At 46.1% G+C, this 25,249-nt stretch overlaps 10 protein-coding genes across 10 annotated transcripts; 6 read left to right on the top strand and 4 right to left on the bottom strand.

The window, feature by feature from the left end:
* Positions 1 to 1,766: 1,766 nt before the first annotated feature.
* Positions 1,767 to 3,316, bottom strand: N7495_004710 (CCCH zinc finger protein; the record flags this gene model as incomplete). Its single annotated transcript, XM_057207361.1, has 5 exons — positions 1,767 to 2,335; positions 2,418 to 2,470; positions 2,521 to 2,620; positions 2,673 to 3,206; positions 3,262 to 3,316. The coding sequence occupies 5 exons, from the start codon at positions 3,314 to 3,316 to the stop codon at positions 1,767 to 1,769; spliced, it is 1,311 nt and encodes a 436-aa protein (XP_057065041.1).
* A 1,666-nt stretch (positions 3,317 to 4,982) lies between these two features.
* Positions 4,983 to 5,192, top strand: N7495_004709 (uncharacterized protein; the record flags this gene model as incomplete). Its single annotated transcript, XM_057207360.1, has 1 exon — positions 4,983 to 5,192. One exon carries the CDS (start codon positions 4,983 to 4,985, stop codon positions 5,190 to 5,192), a length of 210 nt encoding a protein of 69 aa, XP_057065040.1.
* A 420-nt stretch (positions 5,193 to 5,612) lies between these two features.
* N7495_004708 (PCI domain-containing protein) lies at positions 5,613 to 6,923 on the bottom strand (the record flags this gene model as incomplete). Its single annotated transcript, XM_057207359.1, has 2 exons — positions 5,613 to 5,642; positions 5,688 to 6,923. The coding sequence occupies 2 exons, from the start codon at positions 6,921 to 6,923 to the stop codon at positions 5,613 to 5,615; spliced, it is 1,266 nt and encodes a 421-aa protein (XP_057065039.1).
* A 1,734-nt stretch (positions 6,924 to 8,657) lies between these two features.
* N7495_004707 (transcription factor IIF subunit TFG2) lies at positions 8,658 to 9,877 on the top strand (the record flags this gene model as incomplete). Its single annotated transcript, XM_057207358.1, has 4 exons — positions 8,658 to 8,909; positions 8,971 to 9,235; positions 9,286 to 9,479; positions 9,533 to 9,877. The coding sequence occupies 4 exons, from the start codon at positions 8,658 to 8,660 to the stop codon at positions 9,875 to 9,877; spliced, it is 1,056 nt and encodes a 351-aa protein (XP_057065038.1).
* Positions 9,878 to 11,034: 1,157 nt separating this feature from the next.
* On the bottom strand, positions 11,035 to 12,467 carry N7495_004706 (tetratricopeptide repeat protein; the record flags this gene model as incomplete). Its single annotated transcript, XM_057207357.1, has 6 exons — positions 11,035 to 11,065; positions 11,138 to 11,202; positions 11,255 to 11,561; positions 11,611 to 11,704; positions 11,757 to 11,796; positions 11,850 to 12,467. The coding sequence occupies 6 exons, from the start codon at positions 12,465 to 12,467 to the stop codon at positions 11,035 to 11,037; spliced, it is 1,155 nt and encodes a 384-aa protein (XP_057065037.1).
* A 757-nt stretch (positions 12,468 to 13,224) lies between these two features.
* On the bottom strand, positions 13,225 to 14,126 carry atp4 (F1F0 ATP synthase subunit 4; the record flags this gene model as incomplete). The annotated part of the gene is made up of 4 exons (XM_057207356.1): positions 13,225 to 13,247; positions 13,300 to 13,522; positions 13,587 to 14,035; positions 14,096 to 14,126. 4 exons carry the CDS (start codon positions 14,124 to 14,126, stop codon positions 13,225 to 13,227), a joined length of 726 nt encoding a protein of 241 aa, XP_057065036.1.
* Positions 14,127 to 14,344: 218 nt separating this feature from the next.
* On the top strand, positions 14,345 to 16,102 carry noc4 (ribosome biosynthesis protein NOC4; the record flags this gene model as incomplete). The annotated part of the gene is made up of 3 exons (XM_057207355.1): positions 14,345 to 14,746; positions 14,807 to 15,015; positions 15,067 to 16,102. 3 exons carry the CDS (start codon positions 14,345 to 14,347, stop codon positions 16,100 to 16,102), a joined length of 1,647 nt encoding a protein of 548 aa, XP_057065035.1.
* An 860-nt stretch (positions 16,103 to 16,962) lies between these two features.
* N7495_004703 (GPI anchored serine-threonine rich family protein) lies at positions 16,963 to 17,714 on the top strand (the record flags this gene model as incomplete). Its single annotated transcript, XM_057207354.1, has 3 exons — positions 16,963 to 16,988; positions 17,044 to 17,110; positions 17,169 to 17,714. The coding sequence occupies 3 exons, from the start codon at positions 16,963 to 16,965 to the stop codon at positions 17,712 to 17,714; spliced, it is 639 nt and encodes a 212-aa protein (XP_057065034.1).
* Positions 17,715 to 18,339: 625 nt separating this feature from the next.
* N7495_004702 (uncharacterized protein) lies at positions 18,340 to 19,544 on the top strand (the record flags this gene model as incomplete). Its single annotated transcript, XM_057207353.1, has 3 exons — positions 18,340 to 18,529; positions 18,588 to 19,456; positions 19,530 to 19,544. 3 exons carry the CDS (start codon positions 18,340 to 18,342, stop codon positions 19,542 to 19,544), a joined length of 1,074 nt encoding a protein of 357 aa, XP_057065033.1.
* A 1,385-nt stretch (positions 19,545 to 20,929) lies between these two features.
* On the top strand, positions 20,930 to 24,819 carry N7495_004701 (uncharacterized protein; the record flags this gene model as incomplete). The annotated part of the gene is made up of 2 exons (XM_057207352.1): positions 20,930 to 21,317; positions 21,410 to 24,819. 2 exons carry the CDS (start codon positions 20,930 to 20,932, stop codon positions 24,817 to 24,819), a joined length of 3,798 nt encoding a protein of 1,265 aa, XP_057065032.1.
* Between the last annotated feature and the right edge of the window lie 430 nt (positions 24,820 to 25,249).

The following is a 25,249-nucleotide window of genomic DNA, read 5'->3' as shown; positions in this document are numbered from 1 at the left end:
GAATTCGACTCAGAGTGACGCATAGGTTGCAGTATTTCAAATCCAAGGTTTTCAGAGAATTCACCGATGACCTAGGTAGATTACAAGGTCCTCCGAAGGCAGTTCCAGCTTCCCAATGATGGACATCTAGAGAGATTGATGGAGTACTCCAAAGCTCCATAATATGCCACGATGACCCTGCGGATCCGTACTCCGTAAACCTTAAGTCTCAAAGTCAAACAAGCTTGATATTCTCGCAATGGAGCTTTCAGATACTCAGTACGGGGCCTACCGTCGCCGATACGGTCTCCATATTCCAAGCCTTTCCTAATCTAGACCAAGTCGGGAGGGGAGAGTGGCAAATTACTCCCATGGAATTGGACCACCTCTTGATAGTATAAAGCAAGAATCCTGAGTTTCATGATGTGCACGTCGACGATCCATTTCAGCATCTCACATAGCAAGTATTCATGCACATCTGCCCAGAGCCAGGATAAGTCGAGTCGAGAGATTGGATCTGCACCAAGGGTGGCTCTCGGACAATCTGAGATGGAATAGATATGGATACGTAGATGAAAACTTCAGAATGGGTGAATAGCCCCGCTGGCTTTCTCACATTTTGCGCACGCTTTAGTTCGACTTGGCTTGTTTAGCGTTGTTGCAAGTGGAAACGGTGATGGTATAGTGGGTACCGTGATGGCGATGCTCTGAAATATTAGCTTCGCCAACATGCAAATTGAAAACTGTCTAGGTAGGTTGCCCAGGTGAAGCTTGGAGCTTCCATGGGGTGATGAGTGCATAAACTATGACCATACTACCTTCATACAGCTCCAGTTTACGAGGTCACCGGACATGGTATAGAAAGAAAATCCTAGCTATATCAGACTAAACCGAGACGAAAATGAGTATTCGTCAATGCTCAGCTATGAACAAATAATCTCAAGATACCTCGGTATTCGATATTTCTAGAAGATAAGAATAACCTCACCAAAATGATAGATCACATTCCATCTCCATCCAAAAGCCAAGGCTGTGCTGATTATCTTCCGTGATGGGGTCGGCTCTTATTTAGTCTCCAGTATCAGACTAGCCAAGCACCTAGTTACTTAGTACAGTTTTGTCGGCAGTGGTCCCGCTAGTCATGCTCTGAGATGCAAGTATAATTGGCTGTCGAATAGTAAATGTGGGGATATCAAAGCAGAAATTTTTTCAAATCTGTATTGTCGCCACGGTGGACGGAGGAGTCCGTAGTTGCTCCATACGGAGTACGGAGTAGTATTAGTGCAGGTGCGTAGTTGAAGCGCTAAGGTCGACACTTGGCCCGGGCATTCCAGGGCTTTAGTGTATCCGTATAACGAACCATATAGAGAACTGCGTACATACATAGCTGTTGTGTACTAGTCATTGGAGAGCGTCATACGGTCATGTAGATCTGTGTAATCCAATAATTGACTGCGGGTGTTAGGCAGCTGGACAATGTTCCTGCAGTTCTGTCACTATCACATCTATCTTGAATCCCGAGGTCTTGTCTCGGGCAGGAAATGAGGCGTGATCCCAAGATGTGTTCTCATGACTCTACCTCTACTAATTACTATTCAGTACAGATATTTGTGAGCGACCTCGGGAGTTGCTTAAACTAATAATATTTGTTTTTTTTTTCTTTCTGCAAGACAAGACCACTGTTCCAGAGGAAATGATACTATGTAATGGTTTTCGAAAAGAAGAAAAGAAAATAGCACGGGGTATGATCGCTCTCCAGGTGCCCTACGGGTATTCCGATACTCCATCTAAAGTCGAATGAAATCTTGCTGGCCCGATATCTCACCGGTATCAACTCCGGTGAGAATCTCCTCCATCTCATCATCAGAGTCAGATTCGACATCGTCAGAGTCAATCTCATCATAGTCCTCCTCCTCGCTAGAAGGGTCAGAATCATTATGCTCATTAAGAGCCTTGTTAGCTGCAGCCGCTGCAGCTTTACGGATCTGACCAGCGCGGTCAACATGGGGAAGCTTGCAACGACGCTTGTGGCAGACGCCATTGTTGGCATAATCTGGACACTCGTGAACGTGACTCTCTTGACACTCGGACCCTTTATCACAATATCCAATGGTTGCGAAAGCACGGCAAACGGGAGAGCCGGGTGTCACACGGACATGGGAATAGCGACAGGCTGGGTTTGCACAACGGCCTCTAATAAAGTGCAGGCAGGCAGGGGAGCGGTGGGGTGAAGGTTCGTGTGAGAGATCACAGCTAAGACCTGCTTTGCATTCACCTGTCTGGAGGAAGGCCTTGCAAATGGCGACCTTGTTAGGATCGTGGATGTAGGGACAAGTCGGTCCTTTTTCACATGAGCCTAGGTGAGTCAAGTTAACTGTGTTAGTTTCCAGAAAAAGGAATTGATGGAACATGGTGTCTGATCTGTTGGAAAACGATACCGGTCTGTGTAAATCGTTTGCAAAGTTCATTGCGCTTCTTGGTGGAGGCGGGCCTATTTGGGCGTCAGTATCTAATTCCAGTTTTGAGATATGGGACTTATACTTGTTCTTGACGGCTCCAAGACGATGCAAATTTCCCTTCTTGCTTCGCACAAAAGTTACGCCTGCGACGTTGACGCTCTTGGGTGTTTTGTTCGCGTCGCCTGCGACGTGAGTCAGAAATAGCTGAGTCCTGGCTTTTCATGGTAGACATACTGGAAGTTCGAAGGAGCTTGCTCCCTCCTTGTGTGACCGTAAATGGAACATCGTTGATTAGGATCTGCTGCGAAGCAGGAGACACGGCCACGCCGGCATGCGCGTAATTGATGACTTTTGATTCTTCCCGCTCAGAACGTTTGCGTTCCCGAAGTTGACGAGTCGCTTCGATAGCTTTGGTTCTAGCCGCTGTCTCTTTATCGTATACAGAAGTATTGATGAGTTGCATGTGGCGACCATGTTTGGCGACAAATCCGTTAGAGGTCTGCGCGGGAGTCGGCTGTTCACCTCCGGATACAGGGACTGGGGTTGGGTTGGTACTGCCATGGGTAGCGTGGTTCAAAATTAGGGTGTTATGTCGATGAGGGTTCTGAAAACCGCCTCGATAGCCACCTCGATAGCCACGGAAGCCACCTCGGTAGCCACCACGTCCTCGTCCTCGGTAGGGTGCCCATCCAGGGTGGGAGTGCTCATGGCGATTGACGTAGGGCTGGGACTGGGAATTTTGAGCGTTCTTGTGTCTGTTGATAGCGCCTGTGGTAGGTTAGAAGTTTGCGCAAATGAAATGTATCTGGTTCAAGTGATTTACCTGCAAGAGCCTCAATGCGGGCTAGTAGCGCTGCATCCTCTTCATCGCCTGCCATAGTAGACAGATGGTTAGATCAAGTTAGTTAATAAAGCGACGTTGTTATGATTTAAGATAAGGCAGAAGCGTTGAAAAATTGTTGGTAATGTGTGAAGTGGGTAGGTGCGAGTGTGAATGAATCGAAGTCATTAACCGCTCGGGTGGAGTGCGGGTCTTATCAGGTGACGAATTATATATCACGTGTATTAGTAATTATATCACGTGTAAATCGTCAACTAGTTATTTAACTAAGGGAATTGCTAAATAAATATTTATTTATCTATTTAGTTATTTACATCCACTACAAAAATTTTGCTAACTAGTTTTTCGAAGTCTTCTTTGATAAACCGTGAGCCACCTCAAGTAACATTGAATTTGCATGAAAATTCATGTAACCTTAGAATTATATGTGATATGTCAAATTGAACTTCAATCAGAGAAGCGAGATGCACGAACATTTGGCTCGTCGGCACCGATTTTATCAATCGACATACTCTGTCAAGCTAAGATACCTACAGTTCCTATGGGTTCCATTGCATCGTCACAAGACTGGCTACCAATTTAGGTCTTCAGGGCTATAAATGGATACCTAAAGTGGAGATTTTGAGACACTCATATCTTTTTTATGAGATGCTTACTGTGTTTCATGAAAATCTGATCTGTAGTATCGTTTGATACAAGGATAAATAAACTAAAAAAGCCGATGATACGTTGATTGAGTTTATAATCCAGCCTGCACTCATATCCATGGATATTTTCAGTTGCACTTAGAAGATCCGTACACGGATCTAGATACCTATGGATGAACAAATTTCTAAATCTGGCTTGCCTTTCAATTTAGCTAGCAGCCGCCTAGATAAAGCCCTGGGAGACCGGGAATTACAGTAATGTGTAATGTTAAAGGGATCTTAAATGGTCATCATACTCATGCCTAAGTATCCCTGCATGCAGGGCATCTATCTGCACGTAGGCTCAGCCTTGGAACAAGCTAATCCCTATATAGACTAAGCAAAACAGCTTAAATCTAAGAATAATATTGGTCCTTGGACCTAAAGAACACTTAAAACAGAAAATTTAGTATACTGACCAAGCTCCATTCAATGTTTTGAATGGAGCTTGGTCACCACTCTCTGTACCTAGATAAAGTGGTGGCCAATATCATCTGTGCAGGGTTGCAGTATCTACTACCACAGACCGCAGGAGTTAATGAACGTAGAAGCTTTCTTCAAATGGCTTTACTTATTAACAAAAAGAAATCAGGGGGATATTATAATATCCTCGGCCCCAGAACTTTTGCTTGCTAGAAAACCCGATTCATCTCATTAGCTGTGAGAATCTCTAGGAAGTACCTAGGTAACCGTTTTGTGGCCTATTCCATGGATAAATTCCGACTCATCAAATCAGCTGTGAGTATCTCCCCGAAACAGAAGGCTTACTTTAGGCGACTCGTACACCCAGCTCGTTTGGCCCTTGCATATACGAGACTTACCTTCGAGGCTGTGAATATCGGCATTTCTTGGAAGTTGGCCTTTCAATCTAACCAATCGCTAAGTAAACATTGCATACTCCGTAGGGTATCATCCTTTTGAGGCAGCAGTGATCGAATCTCACGTGAAATATGATAGATCTACCTTGCAATTATCACTGCCTCATCTTTGAACCTAATTAGGCAGGGTGTTCTCCAGATGTCACTGGTTTTTATAAGGAAGATTGGTGCTCATCATAATCACAGCTCTGGTGCTCTCAACTATGGTCACTACTCGGTCCTCCTCGATGATATCACCATGGACGATAGCACCCACTCTATCTACCTTGCTGGCACCAACTGGGCTGAATTCTCTGGCAAAACCTCCAATGATGGAAAGTGCTCCGGAACTGCTTCGTCAGAAAACTGACGTTTCCTACGAATTCATATGCACCTATTCTTTGGTAAATGTATGGTTGCTAAGTTGTAAGAGGTATTTGTATCATTCTTGAAGTAAACTACAACTCAGTAAACTCGAGTTCCCACTTTGGTCCTATCTGACCAATCAGACAACCAACCCTTTAGTTATCTGATTTCCAACAGCTTTGATATTGCTGCAGGGAGAGTGCAACAACCTCGACATCTCTCACCCAGGAAAGCGTGTCCGCTGCGTTCACTATGAAAGCCGACAGACACAATATGTTGAGAATACTGATTATGGAGAGAAATAGAATAAACAAACGTGAATGTCAAAGAGGCACCGATTTATTTCTATATGTAAGTACCGCGCAGACTTTGCCTGAGAAAATATCTTCTCAACTCTCTTTATTAGTCTCTCTGTAATTTTCAATCAATGCACCATTTGACTGCTGGCAAAATCCTAGATAAGTCAGCAAGAGATCACGACATATAGAGAGGTACATACCGGAAACTGGTCAGAAATACTGGCTGCCACTCGTTCCACGCTCTCCGCAAGGGCTTGTACTCCGAAATCCCATTGACGCAAAGCAGTACCATTTGTATCAGATGTCGATCCACCTGAAACACCCGTATCAAACGAAATAATTCCATCAATCTGGTCAATCCTGCCACGCAGGCGGCCCTGCTCCACCATTCTGGCTGCGTAGGCCTCGGCTTTTTCACCAGCAGATAAGTCGTCCGAGGTTTGAAGACCAAGAATAATTCCCAGAGCATCAACGGTAATATTTTCGTAAAGCTTACTCGCAGCAAGAAGATTATGTTCTATGACTGCCTTGTCCAATACAGTGGTACCATCTGCAGTGAGAGCAAGTTGGTGAGGCTCAAGCTTCTTTGCGAAAGCGGCTACTTCTTCCCCGTTGAGAAGTCGATCGAGGAACATCTTTTCCAGGATCGAAAACTCTTCCACGGAAGAGGCACGGTCATCCTTATATAGGCGAGAGAGAGATCGGGAGCGCTGTGGGCCTGCAGGTGCCAGAACAGCGCATCGAATAGCAGCGGAAAGTGCGGTAAGACGGTCACCCTCATCCACACCTGGCGCTAAACTGACGCTGTAATATGCCTGTGCGGCCTCTAAGAACCGGCGACGGGCATCCAGGATACGAGCCTGAGACAGCTGGAAGTACAGCTGGGTGTCATGATCTTCGATCTTGCTGGGGAGGTTCTTGATTCGGTTGAGTGTTGTCTCGGCATTGGTAGTATCGTCATCCTCCAGGTAGTACCGCACGATACGGATCCAGAGCCGGGCCTTTGCCGCATCGGAGACTAGCCGCTGTGAGCTGTCAATGCTAATCCCCTGTAGCACACGTGCTGCTGCCGTGTACTCCTCCTCTGACTCGTAAGCATCTGCAAGGATTTCACGAATCTGCGAGTCCTGTTCTTCGACCGATGCTGCGCGTGACTGGAGGAGGGCAACGGCATGTTGTCCGACTTTGATCTTGGTTTCGGACTCTAATTTTTGTAGAATAGGGATAAATGAATCAAGGAGGGATCGAGTTGCGACAATGCTGATATCTTCACTGAGGATTGAGTCGAGATAGTAAACTATATCTTGCGCAAGTTCATCTCCAGATGAGCTAGCCACAATTTCATTAAGGAGGTCGTTGTATTGTTGGAGTTTGGCAGGCTGGTGGGGTGAGTCTTCAATAGCCGCCAGCTTGGCTGTGAATTTTTGAGACGCCATTATTGTTTAATGCTGTGATGAAAGATGTGAAGTTTGAAGATCTGGAGTTGAGTGGTGGGGATTAAGAGGACGGCTTATCGATAAGAAGGCGGAGTACGGAGTCAAGCTAGCAACAGCTATGACAGCTGAGTAGCCATAAGCAGCAGTCTCATTCATGGAGCAAGTTTATAATTATGACTCTTTTCACTCTTATTGACCCGAACATCGATACCATGATGATTTCGCCTTCTTTTTGATTCTATGATAGCACGAAATCGGGTCCACTTTTGAGACTCTGTATCCTGATGTAACTACTAAGAGCAGGTTCCCAGGATCCAAATCCAACAAGATATATATCATCTTCCCTCCAAATATGAGATAAATTCTCCGATTCGTCATACCCTGGATTAAAGCCTCTTCCACCACCTCTTAATCCCGGCCTATTGCTTTTTTGAGTCCATTAAAAATCTTTGGCTCCGAAGAAAGTGGACAGGAATTGAATTACTTCCATTCCCATAGTTGGAGAATGTCTAGTCTACAGGTAGGGTCTCTCCACATTTGCCATGATGGAAAGGGTGAAGGATCAAATTAAAGCCGATAATTAAAAAACCTTGGAATCTGATATATGGATGCTTGTCGACCGATTGTTCATCATCGGCGGCCAAAAACTTGGCCTTCTCGACCCTAAAAGTGAATTTATGAGATTCAGAGATATAAACGCCTCATCTCTAAGTATAACTTTGTTGATTCGGGATGTTTCCGTATTCTTGGATCCCATTAGTAGAAAATGAGGGATGGTGAGTACCATCTCGATATCAGTTTGGCCAATAAACCTCGGACCCCCAAGGCAACCAAGAGGCTGTGTTCATGTCATCATGGTATTAAAGAATAGGGACTCACAGTTGAGCTCCGTAGCAATAAATAAACTAAACTCTCAACATGCGAATAGCTTAGGATACAATAAGCTTGATATTTGTGGAAATTTATCACCGGTGCCATCTTCAAAGAACTTCACATAGTTTTTTCTTCGTTCGAGTCCTGGTGAAAATTGAGTTCAAGGTTCGAAGATCATAAGGCCTCTGGCCGGAATCAGTTCATCAGACCAAGAAAAATGGTTGTTTTGGCTCATTATTAATTGATTCGAGATAGATGTTGAAAGCCCAGAGTCAGATTTGGAAGACAGCTTACCTGAACTCTATAATCTATAGTTCACCCATGATCTTTTCCAGGTTGAAAGAGCGAATCTTTCTATAGCAATCGTGCTTACGCTCAATTTAAGTGGTACTCTTCCTAGCATGGAGGTGTCGTTTTAGAAACGGCGAGGAAAGACGCTAGCATCCTTTGGCCTGGGACTCCTAGATTGAGTCGGGCTGTATAAGATGACAAGAAATATGAGGCTAATAAATTATGAGAGATAGATAATAAAGCTATATTCTTCTGGGTTTGAGATAGCCTACGAACGCGAAGTGAAATAATTAGAGCCGCATTTCTCCATATATAAAACCAGTAATAAAAGTGGGTCACTTGGTATTTTTGAGCTGACTAACGTACTGGTAACAACGTCAAAGTAGCGCAAGTCATCGCATGCTTGCTCACCGCCTTGGCAGTTTCTCCAGATTCTAGGTCATGGCGCAACTCCATTTTCTTTGATCGTTCACTTATCACTGACGTCTTAGACGTCTCACTAACCGTTAGTCGCATTCTTTCATTCCTTCGCCTGCCTAAATCACTGACCCTCCTGACTAGGCTCCCAACATGGCCCAGATCAAGCCTGACCCAGATTATATCAAACCCGATCCCGATGATAAGGACATAGTCCTCCGCGATGCCGACGATGAGGACATCTATGAAGATGCAGGAGACCTGGATTTTTCGCTGGCGAATCAAGATCTGTGGCTCTCACGAATTCCGCGGCAGTTATGGGAAAATTGGGCGAATCTAGATGACGACGAGGAAATCGAAGTTGGAGTGATGAGAGTTGAAGGTGAACTCAATGATATCAAGCGGGTATGTTACTCACTTACCATTGGTCTTGTATAACTCACTCTAACATATGTTTCAACTCAAGGTCAGCTTGCGAATCCACGCTCGCCCCGACAACGAAGACATTCCCAAAGACTACATCCTGCAGCAACAAACAGTGAACTCCACAAACGCCTCTCATATGACACAGAACACATATCTTTTCACTGAAAAGGATGTTCCGGGAGCAGAAAATCGAATGGCAGTGTTTGGCGAAACCCGTTCTGCTTTATACGAGGCCATGAAGCGTGACGCTCGTCGACGGGAACAGGGCAAGAAGTGGGAGCCGTATGTGCGGAAGACTGTTCCCAGTATGTTTTCTGCGCGATAACTCTCGTGAATCTTAGCTCATCATATCTAGAACAAACGGCGCTTCTTGGACAGGTCAGCCACGAGTTCAACTGCCTACCGGTGGAGAATGAAGAGTTCCGACGAATTTCAGAGGCCCGGGCCCTGGAGGCCTTAAAGCCCAAAAAGGAAACCGTCTTCATTGATAAGATCCCCGGTAGACTCATGCAGGCGCGTCATGCCCTCCCAGTGGAGAATACCTTTGTTGTACGTTCTAGACCAATCCCCACATTTGTCCCCTTTACTCACACCATATCTAGCAAGCCACAAAGCCCCTCAAGGGCAAGTCACAAGAAAACAAGTCGATCCGTATGCCGCAGAACGAGCTTCTGGACAAGATTTTCGAACTCTTCCGCCAATACCAATATTGGCCGTTTAAACGCCTCAAGGACAAGCTGCAACAACCCGAATCTTACCTCAAGCAGACCCTGGAGATGGTCGCGCATTTGGTTAAATCCGGTGATTTCGCCATGACTTGGGAGCTAAAGCCAGAAGCGCGAGAGAGCAACTACGCTTCAACTGGCGTCAAGGCTGAACTACCGCCGGGCGCTGACAGCTTTGAGGATGGTTCGGAGGATGAGGTTATGGCCTCTGGAGATGATTAAGAGATACCACATGCAGGATGTTTTGAGGAGATCCCCGATGGGATATGGGTTCTGGAAGTAATTGAAAGGGTCGGGAGACCCAAGTATCAATCTTATTCATTTAACTAGAAGATAACTACCAATTCACTTTATCCATAACGCTGTGTACCTAGGTAATTATATGTCTCCACTTGGTCCCGGAAGTCCATTGATGTTACCCTGTGCAGGTGAAGTCCAATGGGGCTTTGGAAGTTTTAAGGTTGAAATACCAATATTGTTCATGTGGTAGATTTGCATGTGAGGCGATAAGTAGATATCGATACCAATTTATTTCGATGTAGTATGGTGTACTTACACCAACTACCTACCTAGATATGCAAGTAACTCAATGTGTTGATATAGATACCTATGTATCCATATACACATGTATATATATATCCGGTGTTAGTCCGGTCGCATCCAACCTTGAAAACCTTGGAACATTAGAAGTTTTTAGTTAACTAGACTCTTGATTAGTCACATCAATTCCAACCTATGGATCACGTAGTGTGCGCTAAATATTTCCAAACACAAATATAGCTCGTCTTAAGTGTGGGTTAGATACATGGTCATAGTAGCATAATAGAGGTTAAGAATCTGATAGTTTACACTTATTACATCAACGGGCAACTTGGCCGAGTGGTCTAAGGCGTTTGACTTGAATGGTGTTTACAAAACATCGGAGATCAAATCTCTTCGGAGGCGGCGGTTCGAACCCGCCAGTTGTCGTTTTTTTTGTCAAAATTTACATCATCATTAATTAACTATTATTATTGATATTAATTATTAATTAATGAAAGCATATTCTTCTTTTCTCAGGTTTCTTGCTCTCTCTTGATTGATCGGTGATGTTAAATTCAACACTTTTTTTGTCATTATGTTCATTTTATCTTTTAAATCTGACTAGTTTACAATATTGTTATTTCATTTTAGGGCTGCGTGTTGCCTCAACCCCTGCAACCAATAAAAGAAAAAGATCTCCCATGTTTCAGCCATTCACATCGTTCAATCGTCAAGAAAAGATGGAAATAGGAAATAGGTACTCAACTTGTTTAGTATCCAAAGGGGTTCCCAAAATGCGAGCACGGTGTGGCTTTATGTTCGTCAAATCACACATATAATGAAGATCAGGTATCAGACTAATGAGAATTGTATTTGGCTTTCCAGATCCTAGAACATATGTTAGTAAAATAAAAACTGCGCCATTTCAACTGGAAGAAAGAGTGAAAAGAAACGACATACCATGAATTTCCCACCATAGGACACCCACTTTCCTCAGAAAGCCGATAATACTTCGCAGCCTTGAACTATTTAAGCATCAGCAACAACCCAAACAAACGCTTAAACGGAATTTTATACCTTATCCTTCTTCCCACCAAATCCTTCAAGATAACACCAAGCAACCTCATTCATTGCATCAGTATCACCGAGATTTGCAGCCGTTTCATAATACTGTCGTGCAGCAGCAGGGTCCTTGTCTATGCCCCATCCATTGCGGAAGCAGTTTGCAAGCTCGAACAAGGCAAGAACCAGTTCACCCTTTGCGGCGCCACCTTTCTTCATCCCTGCGCGTAATGCCTCTGACTCAACGGCTGCTGAGTTGGATGCTGCGGCGGATAGATAGGTGATGGCCTGTGCCTCGTCTTTTATACAACCCCAACCATGACTGATAGATACATTTAGCGTTGAACATGGACAGAGAAAAGAAATCATACCGGAGGGCAAGTCCATAGAGAACCTGGCTTAGAGGGTTATTTGCGCCGTTAGGATCTGCTAGCTGTCCGAATATTCGAGTAGATTGTTCTAGTTCTAGAATTCAAATAGTTAGACTAGGAAATTACAAGTGAAGCATCTAACTCACCTCCAGACTCATGCAGCCGAATAGCCTCTTGAATATCAATCTAAGGTCAAGTATCAGCACCAGTCCTATCCACAGCACGAACTATATACTTACGTCAGTCTCTTTATCAGCAAGGCTACTATGACTCGAGTGCCTAGAAATAGCCGGCGACCTAACCTGCAGCGACAGATCGGCATCCGAATGAATCGGCGATGAAAGCGCATAATTCCCAGCCTGCTGATTATGCTGGACGAGAGCGGTAGCCCGCTTCTCCCACAGCGCCTCCCGCTCCTGCTTATCTACGCCGTCATCATCTCCGATCTGGGGCAGATCAGCCGGGATATTAGTTGACGAGCCGTCACGTGAGCCGGTGCGGCGGTGTTCCCGATGCAAGAGATTTGAGAGACGGTGCTCATGGCGCGGTTGGGGGAATTGGCTCGAAACAGGAATTGAAAGAGGACCAGAGACAGAGCCCGAGCGTGAAGAGCGGTTGAAGAGTTGGAAGCTACGGCGCGTTGGAGATTGAGGTGGGTCGAGGTCTAATCGAGATATTCTAGGCCTAGAGTTGGAGTCGTGGTCTGGGTATACTGGTGGAGTAATGACTTCTTGTCCGAGGGTATCTGTGCGAATGAGGGTGATTCCGGATGGTGGCGGAGTTGAGAAAGATGGAGATTGAGGCTGAGGTTGTTTTTGTTGGTCGTCTTTGTGAAATATATTTTTTAGTGAGGGCATCTTATGATATTATGACGTTGATTCCTAGCCTAGATCTGGATCTGGTATGGAGTCTGTGGGGTTGAAAAAAGTGCTAAGATGAAAAGACGAGGTAGAAGTGAGGGATAGAGTAGAAGGGTAAAGGGTGATTTATGAGACAAATAGGAATACAAAAATATCAGGTTACCAATTGTTTGATCCGTGGCTGAGTCGGGACATCTCTTATGTCCCGTGGTTCCATTGGTCTGCCCTGACCCTCAGCGGGTAATATCACTGAAGCGCCTAACTTCTCATCCAACGGTTGTTTGTGAGAAAATAGGGTATCCTACTTGACTATAGTTTTGATATGCTTAAAGCCATCTTCGTGCTAGGTATGCCAAGTGGCTTGGCTATCATTTTGTTCCTGCATTTTCACCGGCAGATGCCCGCCACTCATACCTAGTACCAACTGCAGGCCATCTACTCCGAAGAAGGTTGTCCAAATAGATGGCTAGCTACATTGATTCATAGAAATGGGAATGTTAACAAGTTCCCAGTAGACTAAGCGCTTCTTTGCAGTATCTGAAACTTCATTACGTAGGTATTCGTCCAATCCCGTGTACCCAAGCCTGTAGCCAATTATAGACTTGCTCGATCTATATCAGAGACTATGGAAGAATCTTGCGAATACCTAGTGGGTAACAGATGGAATCTTATTGCAATTCTAAGTCAGCAGATGAAAATATCTCCTATAGTTTTGTACACAATGGCAACTACCGGCGGAGCCATATAGTCACGTTTACTGCTTGGCAGCAAAGATACCTATTTATATGTTAGTATAAAGCTCTCGGTTGATTGAAACATATCCACTCACGCTCAACATCAACAACGGACTGTTGGAGGATCTGCTGCAGAACCTTGGGGCTCTCGAGCTCCTTCTGGATCTTGGCAATGACGGACTCAGCAAGCTCACTCTGCTGGCGCTGCTTGACCTGTCCCTCGTAGCGGACCCAAGAGTCAAGGACAACCTTGGCCTCGTGGGCAAGGGCAGCGCGCTGCTCGAGCTCGTAAGCCTGAGCCTCAAGCTGGGCGGTTTCCTACAAATCAAGTCAGACTACCTTCAAGGAACCTATTTTCCTCATAAAAACCCTGAAATCTTACCTTGGAAACAGCGAAGAGAGACTTGGTGACCTCGACAACGCTGGACATCTCAGAGACGTTGTCAATGCGTGCCTGGACGGCGCTGGTGTGGTCGGCACGAGCAGCGTTGAGGATGTCCTTGTGCTTCTGGACCTGGCCCTCAGCCCACTCCTTGTAGGCGGGACCACCGTACTTGAAAACGGCAGTCCAAACAGACAGAAGACAGAAGGCAGCCACAGTCTCCTCGTTCATAACGTAGAGCTCATTGCTGATGGCGGCAATGGAGATACCGGCGGCAGCAGAGAGAATAGCGGTCTTGGAAACGAGAGAGTTTCCGGGAAGAGCGTTCAGGATCGATTGAGCCTTCTTCTCGGGGGTCTCAGCGGGAACGTTGGAAGCCGCGCGGATGGAGGTCAGGGCTGGGATAGCAGGAGTGCGGATGGGGAGAGTCGGTCGCAGACGGGCGGCGCCTGAATTAAGTTAGTATTCAGAGAGGAGAGTAGATTGTTCCGCAATAGGTTGATCCATACCAATGGCGCTCTTAGCGAGACGCGAAGCCATTGTAGATGAATTAAAGATCCTGAATACGGTGGGTGACTTCGGAGAGGAGACTTGAGATCGGGACGGCTAGGACGGACTTCTTACACGCTAACCTCATTTGTCATTAGTATAAATTACGGAAAAACTATTCTCCAGACCCTACGAAAATCTACAGAAAAAGTAAGGTACTTGTTGTAACTTTGTGATCACGGCCAAACGTCCAATTTTGTTTCGATAAAATGCCTGCTTCAATTGAAGCTTCCAATAAGAAACGCAAGAGCAGCAAGAATGCTGGTGCCCCCTCCAAGCGTCGCGCTGTTGCGAACGAGGACGATTTCGCCGACACTTTGACCAAGATTCAAGATCTTGAAAATCAGATTGCGGAGTCACGAAAATATTACAATAATATTGCAACTTTGATTTCCATGCTCAATGTTAGAGAATCGGCCAAGAAGCCCGAGCTTGCAGTGGCGGTATCTCTGTGTCGAGTGTTCAGTCGATTGATCACAGCGGGCAGCTTCTCAGAGTCGAGTCGCGCGGCCGAAAATGAGAAGATCGTTGCAGCATGGTTGAAAGAGCGGTGTCTTGAATATCAGCGGGCTTTGCTCGCGATAATGCGCCAGGCTGATACTGCTTCCCAGGTGCGTTTGATCGATTGAATTCATGATGGATATACGAAGGATGTACTAACAATCAACTAGATTACTGCCCTTACACTAAGCATGCGCCTTGTTAAGGAACGTCTAACTCACATCCCGGGTGCCGAAAATAGTGTTTGGTCAAATTCCTTCAAAGATATCTTCGAGGCCGTTGTCGAGGCCCAAGATGGGGAGGATTTGCAGTCCGAGTTTGTCACAAAATTTGTGAAGGAATTCGAGGATGTGAGATATCACACTTTCGAGCAAACAAGGTATGATCTTGAACAATACCCTGAATTGTGGTAGCGGCTAATGAATCTTAGTGTGTACGCCGAAACTCGACGAAACTCCACTGTCCTAGAAATCCTCATTTCCATTCTCTCTGCGCACGACGAAGTGCCTGGTTCAGGCCACAAGTTCGAGAAATTCCTCGCAACACCCGCTGCTAACAACAAGCGCATCACTTCGGTGAACACACACAAAAAACGAGCTCAGGAGGCATGGCTGGCCATTCTTCGGAACAATCTCTCAGAAGCACAACGGAAGTCTCTTCTACGTCTGATGGCGCACATCATTGAGCCTTGGTTCAGTCGCCCAGAGCTCCTTATGGATTTCCTGACGGACTCATATAACGCTGGTGGTGCAACCTCCCTCCTCGCCTTGTCTGGTCTTTTCTACCTGATTCAAGAGAAGAATCTTGACTACCCGCAATTCTACACAAAACTTTACTCGCTTCTAGATGCAGACCTTCTGCACTCCAAGCACCGATCTCGTTTCTTCCGACAACTGAACACCTTCCTCTCCTCCACCCATCTTCCCGCTGCTCTTGTAGCCAGCTTTATCAAACGCCTCGCCCGTCTGGCTCTAAATGCGCCTCCCTCAGCTATTGTGGTCATCGTCCCCTTCATGTACAATCTGTTCAAAAGCCACCCTACTTGTACATTCATGATGCATAGAGTCATCCGAGACAAAGAACTCGCATCCGAAATAGAGGCAGAGGGCATGGAAGATCCTTTTGATCCCAAAGAATTAGACCCCATGCGCACGGACGCTATTGAAAGCAGCATCTGGGAGATCGAGACCCTGCAGTCTCACTACCACCCCAATGTCGCTTCCATAGCCCGCATTATCTCAGAGCAATTTACAAAACAGGCGTACAGCCTGGAAGACTTCCTTGACCACACCTACCAGGGAATGGTTCAAGCGGAACTTGGAACTGGTGAGCGGCCGTTGAAGAAAATTCCCGTGGTGGAATACCAAATTCCCAAGAGAATCTTCACAGATCGCATGTTAGAGGAAGATGGTGGGGTGGACACTGCTCCTGCTGCATTTATTCGTGAGTTGTGGAACTTTTCTTGATAAAATTAGGTCGTTCTTTGCATATATCCGAGGCTCAATGGTTAAGCTGTAATCGATGTGTTACAATCAAAAGTGATCCAAGTTATGATAGACTAGAAATAGTATCACCTTGAAATAAGGTCTTCACCCTTACACTCTGCTTGAAATTTCCCCGGACCAAGGCCCTTGCAGATTGTATACTACAACTACCACCTCCAGGACTCTTGATAAGACGACCAACCAAAGCCTAACCTTGGACCTACCCCTTGCTATGAGGTCTATGAGGTTTGAGCAAGAAACTCTAAGAGAAATGCCTAGTGGTTATATGAACTATCAATCTACCAGCCTTTGTATGGGCAAACCACTCCAGGGCATGAAGACAGGGGTAACATTCTCGAGCGATCAACTCTGGCAATATCAAAACATTGAGTGACTAACCATCACAGCATCGAAGGCTTCGATTTAGTAGGTTATGGCTTGTTGATGTTTTTTTTATTGAGATTGGCTTGTTTCCACGCATCAAGAACAAGCATGCCCAAGTGTTCCATCCATAATTTCAGTTTTAGATTGTGATTACCTCGAGTGGACATGAGGAATTCCTCTTCCTTGGAGAACATTCTCAAAATCCTGTCCACTTATGTTTTGGTCGAGATCAATATGATGCTTAAACTACCCCGGGAATGCGACATTCCCTCTAAGCGCCACAAGTGCCCACTCAAATACCATCACACGAGATATTCCTCAAATTAAATGGTTGGGAGGGTTTAGCAGGAGGTTAAGTATCGTTGAACGCCACTAACTAGAGAGATCCTAGGATCATCTAAATTCAACGTCGCCAACCTAGTATACCACCCCCTCATACTATCTTTTATACAGCAAAGATGCGCTTCCACTCTCTTCTTGCTGTGTCGGTTTCCCCTCATTTCTTTGGGATATGCCGCAGTGCCATTGGCCTTCACCAGCTGGCCAACGAACGTCGAGGCTGGCACGCCGGTTACGTTAACATGGGAGGGTGCTGTACCTGACAAGGTACAACTTCTTTTGAGATTCCACTATCTTTCACCTCTAACATGGGTCATCTTTTTAGCCAGTTACCCTTACCTTACGAAAAGGACTCGCTGGTGATTTGAAGGACGTTCAAGTGATCACTGACGATGCCAAAGACGGCACTTACAGCTGGACTCCAGGGACCCAAGTCAAGGCTGGTGAGGATTATGCCTTCCAGATTAGCCAAGGAGATCAGGTCAACTACTCTGATCTCCTGAAGGCTGGTGGGGAACCTCAGTCTACGTCTGAACCCACCCAAACTGGACCTGTCACTTCCATTTCTGCTACATCTGCACCAACCAGTATTGCCACAGGCACATCTACTCTCCCAAGCCCAATCAGTACTGGTTTCAAGTCCTGGACCAGCTCCTCAGCGACCGGAACCCCTGCCACTAGCGCCTCATCCCCTATTGCCAGCAGCTCCTCCTTCTCGGCTCAAGTTCCATTTGAGACTGGTACTGCTTTGATCAACGGCAAGGCTGCTTCTGAGACAGGAGGTATCCAGAGTGGTGTTGCTTCTATTCCTCAATGCTCTCTTGGCCTTGCTGTGGCAGCTTTTGCAGCATTTTTTTGCATTGGATATTAAATAATATGTCAATAGGTGGGCTAGAACCCTGATGTAAATACATTCAAAGTCCTTAATATTACAAGTATTAGTTTAGTGAGTGAGAGTAATCAGATTCAGCAGGTAATTATTGATCTACATGTCTCTAAATAAATCACAGTTCGTTAAATCCTTGTTAGTTTGACGCTAACACCGCAATAGTCCTCGTGGCGTTAAGTTAATGCCGGAACATAATCAGCTTTATCTCTTATCCTCTTTCACTCCTCAAAATCAACATCACCATACGGAACGACTAAGCCGCCCTTTTTCTGACACATCACCTGCAGGTCTTTTTAGATTTTATATCTTGCCTCATTTTTGCCTTTGAGAGTCATATTGAGACTCGTGTCTTTTCAGCTCAGACCCACCGTGGAAATTAAGGATCCCTATCCTATTCGCAATCGTGATGACCGATGAACAGACGCCAGTTTAAGACCTCATCTACTTCCTCTAGGCTCCCGCTTGATAGAGGTATGTCATGCGCGTTTTTCTTTGATCTTTCCCTGCTCCACCGGCGACTCAGCGTCAACTCTTGTCAATGCGACGTCTTTCAACTCCCGCCATACCCATCCATATTTCCTTTTACACCTAACAGGTAAACGTTGAAATGGCCCAACTCAGTCGAGTTTTGAAAATCCTTGCGTCTATAAAAGATATTAATGCTACGTGCAACCTTGCTGATGTTTCACCTGTATCGACAGAAGCTCCGCAAGTCCTTTTGGGGCACGTGGATACGCAGTTAAACATGCACCAGTTTAACGGCTTTTTCGAAGATGGAGCCACTTTGGATGGTCTAGGTATGTTTGGTCTCATATACAAATTACTGAAATTCCGCTCACATTCTTCTCAACTTAGATGCCACCTCCCCGCCTACACCTTCTCTACCGTCCATCCCGTCACATCCGACTCTCTCCACCACCACAACTTTAAACAACAACAATCTCGAAGCCCCAAATGAGTGGTCCGCTGTTGGTCACGCGGCAACTGGCAAATCTGGACGGGTAATCCACAATTTACAGGAAGAAATAGCTCGATTGACACGCGAATGTAGTCTGTACCGTTCCCGTAGCGAAGAGACCCAGCGGATGAACGAGGCCTTGAAGATCCAGGATCAGAACATGACCGAGCGTCTCCGTAACCTGGAGCAAGTCAACGAAACAAATCTGAATTCAATTTCGCGGAAGGATCGGAAGATTGAAGAATTGCGCGCAGACGTTCAGGGGGAACGTTCCAAACGCCAAGATGCCGAAACTAGTGCCAATCAGGTCATAGACACTGCGCGTACTGAAAAGACTGTTCAAGCACGGGAAGTGGCACGTTTAGCTGAAATTGCCAAGTATTATGAAAATCGCTATGAGGTTTTAGTTACTGCCACTGACCGTGAGAAGACCGAGATGCAGCGACGTGTCAATGCCATCGACAAGCGTGTCAACGAATTGCACGAAACAGTGAGCCTTCAGGATGACCGTATCTCGCGACTGGATGTTCTTGCCGAGCAGAAGAACCGCGAAGTTGAGACCTTGAAGGATTCCAACCAGAAGCTTCTCGACAAACACGCTGAGTACAAGGAGATCAAGGAGAACGAGAACTTGGATCTGTTGACACGAACCCGGGGAAATAACGACACAATCGACGCAGTTCTCGCTTCTCTGCAAGAGACCCAGGCTAAGATGCGCTGGGTGACTATGCTCAGCGAAAGCCGGGCCGAGATGGACGTTGCTCAGGTATGTTTATTCCTACATTTCTTTGTATCTGTCTTGACTCTGCCTCTTGCAATGATGCTAACTGATCTTATAGCCCCCTGAGACTTAATTGGCCGTGACCTTACCCTCATTTGCCATTGAAGACGCTCTCTCTTAATTGGGAGTCAAACATATGCTCTTACAACTCTTTATCATAATACCCACAAGCATGTACTTCTTTTCATCTCTGATCTCTTATATTCTCCAGTCTCTTTAAACTTATGATGCATGGCGTTACCGAGGCTGCAGATACCCACGATGGCAAAACTCGGCTCTGTATGATTTCTTATGTCTAATAGACCTTCATTAGAGACGATCTCCGACGATGACACGATATCTTCCTCTCTCTCATGACTGCACAGAACGCAATCATTCTTCATGGACACCAAAATTTCCTATTATAGTCATCGTTGCGATCCAAGGGCAGGAAGGCGTATGGGGGATACTATCATATTTTTCGGGTAGTCAATATCTTTCTTTGAATTTACATGTCCTGTTAGTAGTAGGTTCCGGCAGTATCTTAAAAAAATAATTTAAAGTACCATACTAATCGTATTCTAGTTCACCCGCTTTTGTTTTGGCGAGGTGCGCTTCTAAGGTGTTGAGATTTTCTTCTCTCCTTCTCTCCTCCACAACTCCCATCACTTCTTTTTCTGTACCCATCCTCGAGAATTCATCCTCCTTTACTTCTTTTGTTTTTCTGCACACTATTTTTGCCTAACATTGTTTTTTCGTCAATCGACAACAGAAGTCATCATCTCAAGTCCATTGCTGCCACTCCCAATTGGGTAACTGGCGGCGTTGACTCTCTTGTTTGGTCATTGACCCAACACCCTTTGACGTTCAATTCTTGTCAAATTGAAGCTTTGAAAACATCATCTTGCTGTCTTCAATAACTCCCTTCAAAGAGAGGAACTTGTTTCTATCCCAAACACCTTTTCGTTCAGTAGTATCTTCGAGACTTTGTTCGCTTTTTACTAAAGATGCTTGCTCGGTCCCTGGTCATTATGACCAGCAAGCCACTGAACAGTACAGCCGTAAGTTCCTTTACCTGATGATTGATTGATCTACGAATCACTAACTAAGAGCTCACACAGATTGAATACATCAAAAAGATCATCAAGTAGATCAAAATTCATCCTTAACATTCACTGTGCTAAGAGATAATAGGGACATCGATCCAACCCTGACCCTCAATTACCGTTCTCCCAATACCGTTGAGTATACATGTTTAAAAACTTTGACCGCATCTAACAATGTTTTCTTAGTTCATGGAGATCCGAGGATTAATGACATCTTTGGCAGAGGAAAGATGTAAGTCTAAAATCAAGGCGATGCTTAAGAATGAAGGTGTCTCTGTCGAGGGGGTAAGTTGATGTGCATATGCTTGTTGAATATTGATGCTGACCATGTATGACCACTTAGAATCCTCAAAACCTTCTCCCGAGCCAAGTGATGCGCGTCATCGCGCAGAAAGACTATAGTGATTTAACTGCCGGGCTTGAGACTGTCGCGGAACAAGAGAAACTCTTGGATTCCAGTGGCTCTGCAACTACCAGTTGGACTGTCAACAAAGTCAATGCCATTGCGAAATCTGATATAGAGGATTGCTCGGAGCAGGATCATAGCCTGCAGCCATTTAGTCGAATCTGGAAACCGGAACTCACCCCAGAAAGCTACAAAGACGGTTTTGACAAGCTCACTTATGATCGTATCGGGATCATGCAGCGCATAGGACCGGCGACTAAGACATGCATCGTCGTGGAAAACTCGTTCCATGGGCGAATTCGCATTTACGGTGCTTCTCAGAGTGATGTGGACGAGGCTTTTAACCGCCTGTGTAGTATTCAGATTATGCTTGTAAGAACCTCCCCTACGACTTATAATATGGCAGTGTTAACAATATTTAGGACTTAATCGAGATGCCTTTTACAGGAGAACTCGTCATTGCCCCAATTTCCGACTCAACACGCTACAAAGTTGTCAAATACACATCGATCAATGATGTTGCCAGTCGTCGAGTGCTAATCAATCGAACTCTCTCGGATCCTGTAGACATCTGTTTTCAACTTGATAATCTCCAAGCTCCGGTTGCATTCGTTCCAAACCCCAACAGTGGCGCACTGTGTATCTTTGGTACCTTTTTACAGCCTCCTTTCATGGCAAACTGGCAGAAGAAGGAAAATTCCAACCAAGTTCACGTCTGGAAGGGGTTCGTATTCCGTTCTCTAGGCAAGCGAAAGTCTGGCTATGATAATGCGGCGGTATTCAACCCATTCATTTGCTTCAATACACCAATACTAGAGGAACACGCCACTGTTGATCATGAGCCTGATCTCAAGCTCGAGCCCGGGCCTGAGGCGGATCACAGAGGCCGTCGCAAATACCGTGGTGAACCGGTGACTTGGGATACACGCCAAACCCAGGATATCGATAAGACAGCCGAAGAGGATTCTTTCTCGGTCATACATGATCGGCAGGAATCCACTGAGCCATGGGTCGTGGTTCAGACTAAGGCTACGAAGCAGCTTGCAGAGACCCTACAGGAAGTCACTGCGCCAAAGGCCAGCGACCCTGTATTCACTCACCGACGGGGAAAGAAGGGCAAAAGCAAGGCTTCAAACAAGTCTCGCGGGGAGACCCTCAAGGCAGATTTATCTGTCGCTGCTGAGGCAGATTTGCCTCCAGCCAGAATGGTTTCTGCCGGTCTTTCTTACGCGAATGCAATGAAGGATTTCTCCTTGCAGCCTGTGACTGCTGGCAACGTTCTTACCGAGTTGTCATCTAACAGAAGCGCAGTAGTGATCAAAAACTTACTTGAGAGACTTCATAGTCCTAACACTTCTGTTGGTCCTAACACTGCTGTTGGTCCTAACACTGCTGTTGATCCTAGCATTTCTGTTAATCTTAGCACTCCTGCTGGTCTTAAAACTTCTGCTGCCCAGGGCGTCGAGAACGCAGCCCATCGTGTTCCGGGTGCAAGCACAGCCTATCATCCTGAGGCTGTCGGCGTGGTTGGTGCTGGTGCTTCATATGTTGTCCCTCAGGGCTATACCCTGCAACTTGTGCCAAACAGTGCTTATGGTTCTGGAGTGCTCCAACAGCCCTCTTACCCACCCGTCTATCACTCCATGGGCGCATATGCTGCGGCAGAATTACAGTCTCGTTATGTGTACCCGGGATACCCTGCCCCACGTCGTGATACATTTGGTGCTAGCGGCACAATGATGCACCCCTCTTATAGCGCTAACTTGAATTCATTTGGTTTATTTCAGGCTCCCTATCCCCGATTCCAAAATACTGCCACTGGTGGTAGATTTGACAGTGTTCACACATACCCGTCATTTGCATATGGCGTTCCGGATTTCACACTTCCACCTATGAATGCACCGGGATCACAGTTGCCGCCTATGAAACAGAGCATTCAGCCTCAACCTGTTGTACGGAACATACAGGCTCCACCTGGAATTCCTATTCCCGCCGGTGGAACTGCATGGAATGGATACGATCGACACAATCTCGCGCAAATAGTTATGCCTGTGTCTGAGTACATTGAACCCAACTCACACGCTGTTCCTCAGACCGAATCTCGTGTTGCAACTGATGATCTCATTGAGTTCAGCGACAGCGATGATGTTCAACAAGTTCAAATGTCTGTCATCTCTGCTTATAACCCGAAGATTTGCAAACGTGAATTCCACCCCACGATGAGACAGCAGGCGAGAAACAAGCATCTTGCCAAAGACTCCGCTCAACACTGGAGGGCTGCGCCACGGTTAACCAGACAAATCTTGGAGGAGGGTACAGACGAGCAACCCGTCGAAAATCGATTCATTGGTCTGGGCGACCAAGTTCCCGATGGTCGTACCTCGGAGAGCCCCGAACGACCTGTCGCCACGAGATGGGTTGCCAAGAAGGAGCGAGTTGTTTCTCGGAAAGAAGCTGCAAAGGCTGAAGCAGCCTTGGGTGGGAGACCACTACTCAGATCCGTTGTGAAACGAGAGGCAAACCTGAAGAAGTTGGGGTCTACTGAGCTAGTGACAAAAGTAGCTGGGATCATTGAAAATCCTATTGTCACACCTGAGATCGAAGACAGACCTGTTGATTTTCGCATCAAAGAGAAGCAGGCCCTATTTCAAGCTTTGAAGCCTGTATTGAAAGCTTGCCGAGAATTCCCCGGCTTTCTGAACGTTGAGATTCAATTTGGTCTCGCCCTGGTTAGAGCGCCTCCTCGTCCCGAACATATGTCGCTTCATAAATTGATCGACTATATGAAGTGTAGCGCATTGAATGAGGATGTCTGCGGTGATTTTTTTAATCATGTTACAACTTCGCCAGACGATGTTGAGCATATCATCGATGCTCAAGTCCGAGGCAGCCGCATCTTCGAGCGCGCACCTATCAAGTACGGTTTGAAGTACGAGTTTGTGATGCGCAGCGCCTTGGCAAAGTTTGTCCTGACAATTTCCGGACGCGGAGAGGTCACCTTTCGTGAAGCTGATGCCGAGCTCGGAGCAGTGCGTCTATACTTCCCCGGAAATATCTGGGATGCGTGTGTGGTGATCAGTGGCAGCATGGAGGGCGGTATTGCGAGAGTTGACCATGAGGCTGAAAAGGCAGCTAGTTGCATCGCCTCAAACCTGTGGGTTGAGCCCGGTAACAAGCGTGTGCGACTGATTACCGTTGCCCCTTCGTCTCTGTTTGATCTCGAAAAGGTGATCATGAAGCGGTACACCCAGCACCGATACATCGACCCCTGCAACAGCGACACCGATTTGCGTCTTCAGGTGACTGAGGTCCAAGACCTGATCATTACCCCTCATCCAGACTCCACCAAGAAGCTCATCGAAGCGCGATGCGCTCAATTGGACGACATGGTTAGCGAGAACCGACAGTGGTGGGAGGCCTCAGTCTTGAGTCCCATTGTGAACAGTACTATTAATATCAAGGAGGAACCTACCAGCTTTGGTCAAACCACCAACAAATGGTCCTCGGCGGAGCTTTTTGGACGTGACATCAACCGGATTCTCAAGCATCCCACTTCTCCAGGAGACGTTCTCAAGGCTGCTGACATGCCTTCAACAATCTCCTCGCCACTTGCCGAAGCCATCGGTGCTTCAGGCCTCGGTGACCTGCTGTGCCTTGCGGAGGTGGTTGTCGGAAAAATGGATATTGTGGGTTATGGTAACTGTGGCCTAGCTGCTGAGGCCTATGTCCCCGCAATCGAGAGAGAGGATTTCGTTCCTCCAGTTGTTGTCAAGAAGTCTGAGCCCAAGGGTAAGGGTAAAGCCAAGGCTCAAGTCGACGGAGGGTCTGATACCCCCAGAGCAACGCACTCGTTTTGAACGCATGACGGATTTCAAACTCCACTAGGGGGGTTCAGCTTCAGCTTCGCGTCTCTTGTGAGTGCTGTCAGTATCAAGTGTATTACTACGGAATATCGGCGAAAACCTCGCGCCATGATGCGAAACAATATCTTAGTTTGTGTGGAAAGTGTATGAGTGTATGGGAAGTTTTATCTTACGTCTCTATATCAATTTTTTAGTTTAATTCGAGAAATTTTTACCATTCAAGTTTTCTGTCCTCTATGAAGACCATCCACGAAAAGCTATAGTAAAAACGGTGACGTGGATTATGTACTCACCCAGAGGTAAGACTCGAAACGAGATAGATAGAAACTCTTTTGATATTCGTATTTCGTTCTACCCTTAAGGCACTAGAGGCTCTGATATCCAGACTGCGTTTACATATATGCAAGGACATTCGAGAATACAA

Source organism: Penicillium taxi (genome assembly GCF_028828555.1).
Source record: "Penicillium taxi strain IBT 34144 chromosome Unknown utg000003l_segment0_segment0, whole genome shotgun sequence".
NCBI classification, from domain to species: Eukaryota; Fungi; Ascomycota; class Eurotiomycetes; order Eurotiales; family Aspergillaceae; genus Penicillium; species Penicillium taxi.
The sequence above is the reverse complement of the archived record's forward strand: the minus strand, read 5'-3'. Positions and strand labels throughout refer to the sequence as shown.